Source organism: Eubalaena glacialis, chromosome 18 (genome assembly GCF_028564815.1).
Source record: "Eubalaena glacialis isolate mEubGla1 chromosome 18, mEubGla1.1.hap2.+ XY, whole genome shotgun sequence".
NCBI classification, from domain to species: domain Eukaryota; kingdom Metazoa; phylum Chordata; class Mammalia; order Artiodactyla; family Balaenidae; genus Eubalaena; species Eubalaena glacialis.
In genome coordinates, this window is record NC_083733.1 from 68765883 (window position 1) to 68778061 (window position 12179).

The following is a 12179-nucleotide window of genomic DNA, read 5'->3' on the forward strand; positions in this document are numbered from 1 at the left end:
TAAAAAGGACAGAAACCAGGGCCTCAAAGAAACATTTGTGCAATTGTGCTTACAACAGCACTATACGCAATAGCCAAATAGTGAAAGGAACCTAAGAGCCCACTGATGAAGGGATACAGAAAAAGTAGCATATACATAAAATGGAGTACTACTCACTCAAAAAGGACGGAAATTCTGACACATGCTAGGACGCAGATGAACCTTGAGGACATTGTCTTCAGTGAAATAAGCCAGCCACAAGAGGATAAAAACTTTATGACTCTTATATAAGGTACCCAGAGTGGACAAATTCATAGACAGGAAGTAGAATAGCTGTTGTCAGGGGATAAGAGAAGGGGGATAAGGAGTTGCTGTCTAATGGGTTTAGTTTCAGTTTTATAAGATGAAAAGACTTCTGAATATTTGTCTGCACAAAAGGTGAATGTATTATTACTGATGAACTTACAGTTAAATATGGTTAAGACTGTAAATGCTATGTTACAGGCATTTTATCACAATTTAAAAAAATTTTAAACACCTGCAGAGCAGTACTTCCCAGTGCTAAATCAGACTTTTCCGACATTCACTGCGTTTATATGGCTTTTCTCCCATGTGAACTCTCTGATGAACGAGCGTGAAGTGGTCTTTTAACGCACTTCCCACACTGGCTGCACTCATAAGGCATTGGCCTAGTGTGAGCTCTCTGGTGTTCAATGAGGCCAGATCTTTGTGTAAAGAACCCTCCACATCCAAGGTGCTCATATAGCCTCGTTTCAGTGTGGATTTTCTGGTGCTGAACCACGTGGAATGGTCTGATGAAAGTCTTCCCACTTTCGCTGCAATGGTTTTTCTGGTGCTCAACAAGTATGTGTTCATGGCTAAAGGTTTTCCCACATTCACTGCACTTGTAATCATTCTGTCTGTCCACTTTCAAAGGTCTCCCTGCCCCCCATGTCGCTGTGTGGCTTCCCTCATGTGAGGGGCCTGGTTCTGGAGAAGGCCTGAACTGGCCGGAAAGTCCTTCCCTCCCGTTCAGCACGTCAAGGTCCTTTCTGCCACATGAAGGCTGCAGTTCTTCACCAATGAAGTCCTCCCTTCATCCCATCTGGGGAGTTTCTTCCTACTCGGCTCCTTTTGGTGCTGGGAAAGACTCACCACACACGTGTACACCTCTTGCTCGGGGTGTGTCCCATCATACTCAGCCAGGCGCAAAATGTCTTTCAAGAGTGGGCCACAAATCACATTAAGAATGAGACTTCTGGGACTTCCCTGGGGGCACAGTGGTTAAGAATCCGCCTGCCAATGCAGGGGACATGGGTTCAAGCCCTGGTCCAGGAAGATCCCACATGCCGTGGAGCCACTAAGCCCATGCGCCACGACTGCTGAGCAGGCACTCTAGAGCCCGCGAGCCACAACTACTGAGCCCGGATGCCACAACTAATGAAGCCCATGCACCTAGAGCCCGTGCTCCACAACAAGAGAAGCCACCACAATGAAGAGTAGCTCCTGAGTGCTGCAACTAGAGACAGCCCATGCGCAGCAACGAATACCCGATGCAGCCAAAAATAAAAAGATAAATTAATTAATTAAAAAAAAAAAAAAGAATGAGACTTCTGGATGGATGGACCTGGCTTTGGAGTCTTGACCTGTGACTCTGTAACTGCATCACCTTGCTTTGAAAGCGCCTCCTCATCCTGGGCTCCGTGTCGACAACCTGGAAGGAGAGAGATGCCAATAAACGTGGCCCCAGCAGAAATGTGTCTCAGACACACCCAGCAGTAAGTCCTTAAGATTGCTGAGATGCGTGGGGCCAGAGCCTGTGTGAGGAAGGCCTGCTGTGCAGAGCTGAGCCTGAGAAGCTCATCTGATGGCAGAGCACAGACGATGGGTAAGAACACGAGGAAGGGTCTTCAACTTACCTTTCAACAAAGCCTGGCTACTGGTGACTGGTGAGCAATGAGTAGAAGGCTGTGTCCAGACCCAGAATGTCTGAATGCATCACAGCAGCTGGGCTACAAGGAGTATTTAAGGACACATGCACATATCCCAACACTTTAAGTGCAGGTCAATGTCGACAGCACTGCAAAGGGAGCAGTGGAAGGGAATGGGTGAGAACCAGAGGCAGAAGTGAAGAGTCAAAACATCAACAGCGGGCTTCCCTGGTGGTGCAGTGGTTGAGAACCTGCCTGTCAATGCAGGGGACACGGGTTCGATCCCTGGTCCGGGAAGATCCCACATGCCGCGGAGCAACTAAGCCCATGCGCCACAACTACTGAGCCTGTGCTCTAGAGCCCGTGAGCCACAACTACTGAGCCCACATGCCACAACTACTGAAGCCTGCGCGCCTAGAGCCCATGCTCTGCAATGAGAAGCCACCACAATGCGAAGCCTGTGCACTGCAACGAAGAGTAGCCCCCACTCGCCGCAACTAGAGAAAGCCCACACACAGCAGCGAAGACCCAACACAGCCAAAAATAAATAAATAAAATAAAATAAACTTATAAAACAAAACAAAACAAAAACCATCAACAGGAAAGTAAAGTTAGAAACTCTTGGACTCTGTCGCTGGTACCACACACTGGTGGATATAGGACACAGGCCTGGTGTGATGGGAACCGAGCTCTGATACCTCACCATTTCCTCACCCCCATGCACGAGGGCCACATTCCTTTCAGCCTCCCTTGACGCTGCAGAAAAAACATCCACCCTGTCAGGCACCCAGGGCCCTCCTATTGCTCAAGGTGAGCAACCACCTGGGCCTGAGGAGGCCAGTCAAAGAGGAAAGACAGAGAAAGGGAGTGGGCCCCGTCCCATGAGATCACACATTCTAAAATTATAAGGACATTAAAGGAAGGTCTTAAAAGAAACAAGCCAGTGGTCCCCTCAAGTAGTGACCAGGTCAGCATGTGAACATCCTGGCATAAGCAGGCCCCAAAGTCTGTCAGCAAAAGACAGCGGAAGGCCTGGGACACCAAGGTTCCATGCCTCTGGACAGAGTCACCCAACCACGGACAGGGAAGGCTGGTGGGATCTTTCACACAAACATCAAGATTTCTGACTCCTGAGCCATGTCTTACAAGACCTCAGAGCAGCAGGGATGGGACTGCTGGGAGAGAAGGAATACAGTGCACAGAGCCCAGCCCTGGCCCCAATGACACACATGCCAGGAAACCAGGAAAGGAAGCGTTACCCATACCCATGGTCTCACTGTGGGAAGCTCAGAGGTTCCACTTGGCTTGCTCTGACTGTGGTTTGGCAACAACCTCATATTAACAGCTTGAAACTGCCCAGAGTTGGAGCATTTATACCAGGGAAACTGGCAAACGCAACAATCAAGGGTTGGCTGGGTTTTTTTTCTTTTTACTAACTGTCTAGACTTAAAGTAATGGAGACTATGCTAATAATGAGGACTACACATGGTGAGTAATGTTGTGAATAGCAGAAACATTTATTCCACCCAGCAAAGTCACTGAAGAAAAGTCAAGTTCCAACACATTTATTGTCTTCTTACTTACTAAAAAGAAGACATACACCTGGCAAATGAACACAAAAATGTTCAACATCATGAATCACTAGGGAAATGCAATCAGACAACAGTGAGATACATCTCCACACCTTTAAAACAGATAATATTAAAAATACTGACCATACCAACCTAGTTCTGGTGAGGAATATAGGGGAACTGGAATGCTCCTATACTGTCGATGGGAATGCAAATGGGTACAGTCATTCACTTTAGAATACGAATCCTTATGTTCATATAAAGAATTTTATGTACACGTTCATAGTAAGCTTATCTGTGATAGCCAAACTGGAAACAAACCACAAAACCTCATCTTTTAACAGAGAGATGGATAAACAGTCAAATTGTGGTATATCTAAACAGTAGATTTTTCAGATATTAAAAAAATGGTCTCTTCATGTAGACAAATTAGATGATTCTCAATATAATTATGCATCGTGAAAGAAGAAAACAAATACAAAAGTAAACATTAAGATCACAGTGATATTAAAAGTCTAGAAAACACTACTTAATTGAATGGGAAAAAAGTAAATCAAAGGACTTCCCTGGCAGTCCAGGGATTGGAAATCTGTGCTTTCACTGTCACAGCCAAGGTATAATCCCTGGTTGGGGAACTAAGATCACGCAAGCTGTGCAGCATAGCTGGGGGAAAAAAAAAAAAAGTAAATCAATACTAGCTACCTGAGAGTCCTGGGAGAGATGTCAGAAGTTGATATGGGAATGATGGATGTTTGTTATTATGATGATGATTCCATGGCTTTAGAAGTATTAAAATTTACCAAGCTGTACATTTTAGGTATGTTCATTTCAATGCATACAAACTATACAGCTCAACTAAATTTTAATAGGAATTGGTTTCACATAAAAATCTGAACCTCTTTTCTGAATCTCTTTTCAGTAGAACTGTGGCAACCACAGCTCAATTCCATCACCTCTCCTACTCTCATGAGGGGATTCTGTCACAGCAGCAATGAAGACTGGCGAGCAATAAAACGTGTTTCCACTTAAGTTATCCAGGAACTCTGCCTGGGTTCTAAAATTCACATGCCTGAACTACATGATTTCCACTCTCATTCCCCATTGTTTTCACTGTGCAGCAATGGGCTTCAGATAAACAATTTGCAGATGCTACGGGAATCCTAAAACCTTTACGTTATTCAGTCTGACACAGACTGGGGGCTCAGGGGGAGAGAAATAGCTCTGTAGCTCCTGAGAATTTCTGCAAAAACCTTATCCTAAACAGCCATAGTCATGGGAACATTCGTGGATGCAGCTTTAGAAAAGGCTCATCCCTTCTTGTCGCTAGTCTCTCACACCCTATTAATTCCCAGAGTGTTTCTGTACCAAATATGGTTCCCTCCTGATATCTGTAATCTAACACTCAGGAACACCAGCCTACCACATTGCGGACATCATAGCACACGTGGACATAATGGCACACGGCTCTTTTCCAGCTGGACCTAGAGAACTTCTTCTCTTGAACAGTACTGGAGGCATGATGTGACATCCCATGTGAAAAAGAGAACCATTCATACTCCTCCAAAAATCACTGGTGGTTCTCACAACTGTCCTCATCACAGGGTGATCTCGGTGCCCACCAAAACTTCTGACATCCAGGTCACAACATTAGTCCCACAGAGCCCTGCAGTCTACCCCAGGAGGCCTTCAACAACAATTCAAATTAGTGGAAACTATTCTCCGCCATGATACTATCCACAGTGAGGTATACAAACTTTGGAACACCCACAAAACCTGTTCCTCTTCATCCTGACAGTCCAATTTGGTTCTCAACATCAGTCTAACAGTGAACAAACCCCAAGATGAAAGGTGGCTTAAATAATAGTCTTTATTATGGCATAGAGCAGAAAAACTGAGGCAGATAATTCCCAAACAGGGTGACTTGGACTTAAATAAAATCCACCATTAGCATGGTATTAGACAATGCCACCAAAGAAGGCAAACCACTGTGAGCCACCAGGAGAAACTGGACGGGATCCCCATGATCAAAGCTGCTTTGGTCCTGTCATAGGCAGTTAACAGGAGCTAAGAGAATGACAAAACCCAAGTGCTCAGGGTATCCATGCTTTTCTACAAGGGATAGGAGAGCACAAAAGCTGACCTACCCTGATCACACTGAGGTGACTGATTCCCAGTATTGGGATCTGCCACTTCGTAGAGATAAGAAACTCACAGTGACATTAAGTATGGCAAGGGCCCTGCACAGGTCAGAAGTAGAGCATAGCTCCTTAAAAGCTTCCTATGAACCTGGTACTCATAGGCAATCTGCACACTAGGGCTGCTCAGATGTATGGCATTCAACTTCCAGTTGATGACTCCCTCACAGAGCCTATTCAGTATGATGTACTAACTAAGGAGACAGCTCATTCAAAGCTCTCCTCATCTCATTTGAAGGCCTTTCTCCAGTAGGAACTTTCTGGTGACGAATGAGGTTAGACCTTCTGCTGAAAGCTTTCTTACGTTCACTGTGCTCACAGGATCCATCTGGCCTGTTAAGTTTCTGGTGCTCAGTCAGAGCAGACTCTGACAGAATAATTTTCCACATTTGCTGTACTGGCGATGCCTTTCTGTAGCATGAGCTTTTCGGTGTTGAGTAAGTTGGGAGTTTTGGCTGAAGAATCCTCCACATACAGTGCACTCATGGTTTTTCTCCAGTGTGAACTCTGGTGCTTAATGACAGTGGAGTATTGACTCAAGTGTTTCCCATATTCAATGCACTTATAAGGCCTTTCCCCAGTGTAAACTCTCTTGTGCAAAACGAGAGTAGTTTGGCTAAATCACTTCCCACACTCACTGCCCTTATAAGTCTTTGCTCCAGTGTGAATTCTCTGGTGTACAATAAGGTTGGAGCTTTGGTTAAATAACTTCCCCTTTCACTGCGCTCATAAGGCCTTTCTCCAATGTGAATTCACTGGTGCCAAACAAGTGTGAGTGGGTTGCTATTTAAAAGTTTTCCCAGGGGCTTCAACTAAAGACGCCGCAACTAAAGATCCTGCATGCCGCAACAAAGATCAAAGATCCCAAGTGCTGCAACTAAGACCCAGCACAGCTAAATCAATCAACCAATCAATAAATATTAAAAAAAAAAAAAAGTTTTCCCACATTCACTACACTTATAAGGCTATTTTCCATTGTGGACTCTCTGGTGCTTAACAAGTGAGTCTTTGCGGCTAAAGGCTTTTCCACATTCACTGCACTCATAAGGCCTTTCTCCAGTGTGGACTCTCCGGTGCCGAACGAGACTGTCTTTATAAATGAAGGTTTTCCCACATTCACTGCATTCATAAGGCCTTTCTCCAGTGTGGACTCTCTGGTGCCGAAAAAGGTTTACTTTAGAAATAAAGGCTTTCCCACATTCACAGCACTTATAAAGCAGTTCTCCAACATGGAGTCTCTGGTGCTGAACAAGTGACTTTTTGTGTCTGAAGGCTTTCCCACATTCACTGCACTTATAAGGCCATTCTCCAGTGTGGACTCTCTGGTGAACAAGTGACTTTTTGTGTCTGAAGGCTTTCCCACATTCACTGCACTTATAAGGCCATTCTCCAGTGTGGACTCTCTGGTGCTTAACAAGTGAATTTTTGTGTTTGTAGGCTTTCCCACATTCGCTGCACTTATAAGGCCATTCTCTGGTGTGGACTCTCTGGTGCTGAACGAGCGAGCTTTTCCAGCTGAAGGCTTTCCCACACTCACAGCACTCATAAGGCCTTTCTCCAGTGTGGATTCTCTGGTGCTTAAGAAGTATCCCTTTAAAGCTGAAGGTTTTCCCACATTCACTGCATTCGTAAGGCCTCTTTCCAGTGTGGACACTTGGGTGATGAGCCAGTTTGTGTTTGCAGCTGAAGGCTTTCTCACATACATAGTATTTATAGAGGCTATGTCCATTGTGAAAGGCCTCTGCACACTTGGCGTCCTTTTGTGGAATGACCTGGTGCTGGAGAAGGCTAGAGCTACCAGGGAAATCCTTCCCAGCCTCCTGGCATGTGAAAGAGTTCTTGGATGCATGGACTATGTGGCTCCTCATAAAGGCCTTACCCATGTCTCTTCTAAAGAGTTTCCCTCCACTGTGCTGGTGAAATTTCACACCTGACACACACAGTTTCTGGCCAGGAATTGTTCCCAGGTCTTCAGCTACACACAAACTACTGTCTAAGGCCAGACAGCACCTCTCCCAGGGATAGGACTTCCAGATGGACAGGTCTGTCTTTGAAGTATTTATTCGTGGCACTTCTACAGAAACATTCTGCTCAGAAGTTATCTCCTTGTGCTCTGCTCCATGCCAACAACCTGAAAGCACAGACATATGGATGAACTTCATGTAGATTTTGGAAGAAGGAGGCGGCCCCATCACAAATATGTGTCTGACGTACCAAGAAATAAATCCATGGGACTATTTTCCGGACAAGGGAGCTGGCAGCATGTTAAGAAAGGGCTTCTGTGCAGCACTGTGCCTCTCCATGTCACAGAACAAGGAGGACTAACCGGGCAAAAGACACAAGGGTGGCGGGAGCTCACGGAGGAGCCAGGGGTCCACAACTCACTACTCCGGAAACAGTTGACAGGCCTTGGTTGTTGGTGACACTTGTGTGCTGTGTGGAAAGCTGTATCCTGGACCAGGAAAATCCGACTGTCACTGAGTAGCTGGTGTAAAAGGAGTATTTTAAAAATAGGTGCAGACCTCATGACACATTAAGCGTAGGCCAATACTGGAGAGCACAGCAGAGTGAGGATGGAGAGGTCCAGTGAGGGGTAATCTTGGGTTGAAAGTCAGAGTAGAAATGAAAGAAGGAGCAAAGTATCATGAATGGGTAGGAAAGATAGAAATGAGAAAAACAGTCACTGTCCTTGGCACCAAAACAGTGCTCAGCACAGGACACGTGCCTGATATGATCTGAACCCAGCCATAATATCACTTCCTCCCCCTGATGCCAATCACCAGGGCCAGGCCCACTTTGAGCCCCCTAGCTGTGGTTGGAGTCATGTCCACTCTGTCACATACCCAGGGTTCTCCTCCCAGCTCCAGTTGGAGAACAACATGGAACCTAGAAGATGCAACTTCTAAGGGAAAGATAGCACAGGTGAGTGGTCAGTACTGGCCAGGGGAACAACCAATCCCCCCAAAAAAACCTCAGGAAAGAAAAATAATGTCACAAAAATACTCGTTGAGGAGGGTATCATAGAAACAGCCTAGTGGACCCCACAAATAGTGACCATGTTGGTTCACAACAATGCCCAGTATACTCAGGGCCCAGGAAATGTCACCTAAAAGAGGACAGAAGCTGGAGCACAGAGGTGGCATGGGCCTACAGAGTCAACTTAGCTAGGAGTGGCTGAGAATTATGGAACCCACTGAAGTAATTCCAAGTTTTTGAAGCAGAAAATCTTCACTGAACAAACCTCAGAGCAGCTGGTATTAGGGCTCCTTGTGAAAGGAGGCAGTCTACACACTCACCCAGCCTTGGCACTTACAGCATAGATGACAAGGAAGCATTAATAGAGATGTGCCCACTGTCTAGCTGTGAAAAGAGCAGACTTCCCCTTGGAAAAAGAAAGAAAGGCAGGGAGCAGCCCAGGATGCTGGGATAGGTGTGAGGGTCTTACCCAATGATGCAACAAGTGCAAAGGTCTCCAGCAACACATCGCGGTACAGGAGTCTCTGGGCCTCATCAAGAAGCTTCCATTCCTCCTGGGAAAAGTACACAGCCACGTCCTCAAAGGTCACAGGGCCCTGTGATGATGGGACAGATTTGTACATAAGCAGCCTCTCTCCCCAGGACCCCATAAGTACTTCTAACCCCAGCCCGTACTCACTCTGGGTTTATCATCCACCCCAGCTCCATGACTTAGAGGGCAGTGGGGCCCAATAACTCTTCATGCTTCCTTGATCAGTATGTACAACCCTGAGCAACAACAGGCAGGTGGACAGATAGATACCATCTAATCTGTGAGCCTGGTATGCAGGGCCCTTTCCCTTTCCTCCAAGACAACAGCCTGAGTGTACCCACTATCATGTCTCCCAGATACAAGCAAACTTAGCCCCATCCTTCTCTCTTATACTCCTAGTACTAGGGCCTGGGGCAATTACTTCATACACCTTCCCCACATGCATATTACTCACTGGACCTCCTCATACATCTGATCCCCATCACCATCACCCGGCCCACAAAATTGGCATGTCTCCTGCCTCCTCACATACCCTTCTGCACATGGCATCAGAAAGTGCCTGCCAATGCAACAGGATCCCACCGTACCCCAATTCTCCACTGGCGGTTCCCAAGCCCTCTTTTGAAGGCTTTCCCACTAGGCCTTGTTCCTGACTTCTACCTCAGTCACAACACGCAGATCTAAATACACCTGGTCAGGTTCATTTCCATATAGCACATTATGTCTCTTCACCAGTTACAATCTTTGCCCATATAACACCCATTCAAAATCCACACCCACTTGATACACCTTAGGTAAATTCATCTGACGTTGTGACAAACTCCCCAAGTTCCACCACAAAAGCCTGGTGAGTGCACAAGAAAAGAAATAAGCACCAGCCTGACTTTGCTATTACTTCACCTCCATTTCTGCCTTCCCTCTGCATCAATTTCATGGCCACTCTCCCATAAAAACCTGGGCCACCTGCTGGACTTTCCCTACCCCCTACCTTCCTGTTGATGACCACTCCTCTTGTCTGTCTTTGTGACAGCCCCCCTCTCTTCCCTTGTTGCCTAATGGCATCCTGAAGCCTTCCCCAGCACTCTAGCGCTGCATGTTCAGCTGTCCACTTTTCTCCTATATTTGGGAGTCACTGGAACATCTGAGACTCAACATGGCTGAAACCCAGTTCACCTGGTGCTTTCACTGCCATGGGCAAGGGTATGATCACTGGTCAGGGAACTAAGATCCCTGCAAGCCGCATGGTACAGCCAAAAAAAAAAAAAAAAGAGGGAGAGAGAGGGAGCAACAAGAAGGAAGTGGCACCAGAAAATTAATTTGTGATAAAGAGTTTGTGGCTAGAATCATAGTTTGAGATAACTGGACATCACTGATAACTCTTTAAACTTAAGACAAAGGAAACAATCTATAGGACCTGACCTCTATTGCACCCTCATTATATAAACATGGAAATATCTTCTTGGGTTCTAAACATCTTGATAGGGATTCCCAGCATTATAACTTTTTATCCTTACAATGATTCATTTTATCCCCTTTAAAAAAAGGATTTTAACAAGATGTCTTAATCATTTTCTCTTCCAATACCACCAGAGAACGATGATGTAACAGTAAAATAAGTACTATTAGAAGAATAAAATCACTGAAAAAGCAAAAACCCTCTAAGTGCCTGTATACTGTAAAACTGTTAAGTTTACCTAATGCACGATGAGTGTGTATGAAAATACAATTATGGGATAGATTAAGACTAAGTATAATCATCTCATTCAAAGAACTAAGTTAAAATTAGTTAACTTGGAGCTAAACAAGATCAAAACGTGGGAGTGTTCATTTAAATATAATAGTAACTTTAATATACACGCTAGACAAGTGCATTCTTTATATACCCCAGAACACATAGCAGATATGACTGCAATACGAAGTTTATAAATACGAAAGTAGACCAAACAAAAAACCATAAACAAAGAAAAGCCTTTTAGAAGAGGATCTATAAAAAATTTTAATCATATAGTAATATCTATAGAATACTTCACAGAAAGGAAAATGAACGGATACTCACGAAAAACATGGGTAAAATAACACCATGCTGTGCAAATGAAGAAAAACACAGAATTCTTACATGATTCAATTCATAAAAAATTTTAAAACAAGCAAGCAAAACTAGAATCATCAAATATTTCCCACATGGTTGGCAAAACTATCAAGAAAAGAAAGAAAATGCTTACTTGAAACATCAGCCAGTACATTAATTTTGGGGGGATGCGGATAATTGCTTTGGAAGAACCCCACAGGCGGCTTCTGGGGGTCCTATTTATATCGCATATTTTGACCTGAGTGGTGAACAGATATTAGTTTTAGAGCTTACTGAACTGCACATTGAAGTTCTCTGCAATTTTCTTTTTCCACGCAGGTCATATTTGAAAATTCGGAAAACCAAGGTTTTGGGGAATAAAAATAACTATAGAACACTGGTAAGAGAACACAGATAAAATAAAACACTGCTGAATGAGAAGAGTTGGGTGAGGGCCCAGATGACGCAGCATTTACCTGAATCCGACACATCTGGGCTGTCGCCGTCGCTAGAGGAGTTTGTGGGCGAAGATGGGGCCCGAGCACGGGCGCCCCTCCCGGCCCCGAGAGAGAGTCAGGCCAGAGGGCAACCACGCCGATCCTCAGACCAAGCTCAGAGCAGCGGGCACAGCACCTTCCGGGCTCCCTGACCTCGGGCCGGCCCTGCGTTGCGAACTTCCCCACCTTCGAACACATCCGAGTTTACAAAATGACCACGGCAGACGCCGGAAAAGCCGCCCAGACGCAGTCCTCCAGCTCGGAAGTGCCTCTTTACTGAGACTTCATTGGTCCAGGGGCGCCGAGGAACGGGCGCAGTGCCTTCAGGGTAATGTAGTTCACAGGCCTCCAGGACCTGGCAAGGGGCAGTGCTCCCCTCCTCCAGGAAAGGTGCCGCCTCTCCGCCAGGGTTGCTGGGAGTGAGGCTCTG

At 45.6% G+C, this 12179-nt stretch overlaps 1 protein-coding gene across 2 annotated transcripts; it reads right to left on the reverse strand.

Annotated features, from left to right (window-relative positions):
* Nucleotides 1-1649: 1649 nt before the first annotated feature.
* LOC133078539 (zinc finger protein 211-like) lies at nt 1650-11999 on the reverse strand. Of its 2 annotated transcripts, XR_009697895.1 has the most exons (4): nt 11729-11999; nt 9122-9248; nt 5981-7807; nt 1650-1693 (listed from the first exon to the last, which is right to left on the reverse strand). XR_009697895.1 is itself a non-coding variant. In XM_061173632.1 (3 exons), exons 1-3 carry the CDS (start codon nt 11945-11947, stop codon nt 6642-6644), a joined length of 1512 nt encoding a protein of 503 aa, XP_061029615.1. In that variant the 5' UTR covers nt 11948-11999; the 3' UTR covers nt 5361-6641. The 2 variants fall into 2 exon arrangements, 1 of the variants encoding a protein (XP_061029615.1); XM_061173632.1 differs by lacking the exon at nt 1650-1693 and having other exon boundaries at nt 5361-7807.
* Nucleotides 12000-12179: the final 180 nt, after the last annotated feature.

Bases quoted from the DNA above. Each gene is read 5' to 3' on its own strand.
- LOC133078539 (XM_061173632.1), bottom strand. From the start codon at position 11,947: ATGTGTTCGAAGGTGGGGAAGTTCGCAACGCAGGGCCGGCCCGAGGTC. The intron at 9,249-11,728 runs GTAAATGCTGCG...CCATCATCACAG, and splicing joins CCCAGATGTGTCGGATTCAG to GGCCCTGTGACCTTTGAGGA. The intron at 7,808-9,121 runs GTAAGACCCTCA...CTGTGCTTTCAG, and splicing joins TGCACTTGTTGCATCATTGG to GTTGTTGGCATGGAGCAGAG.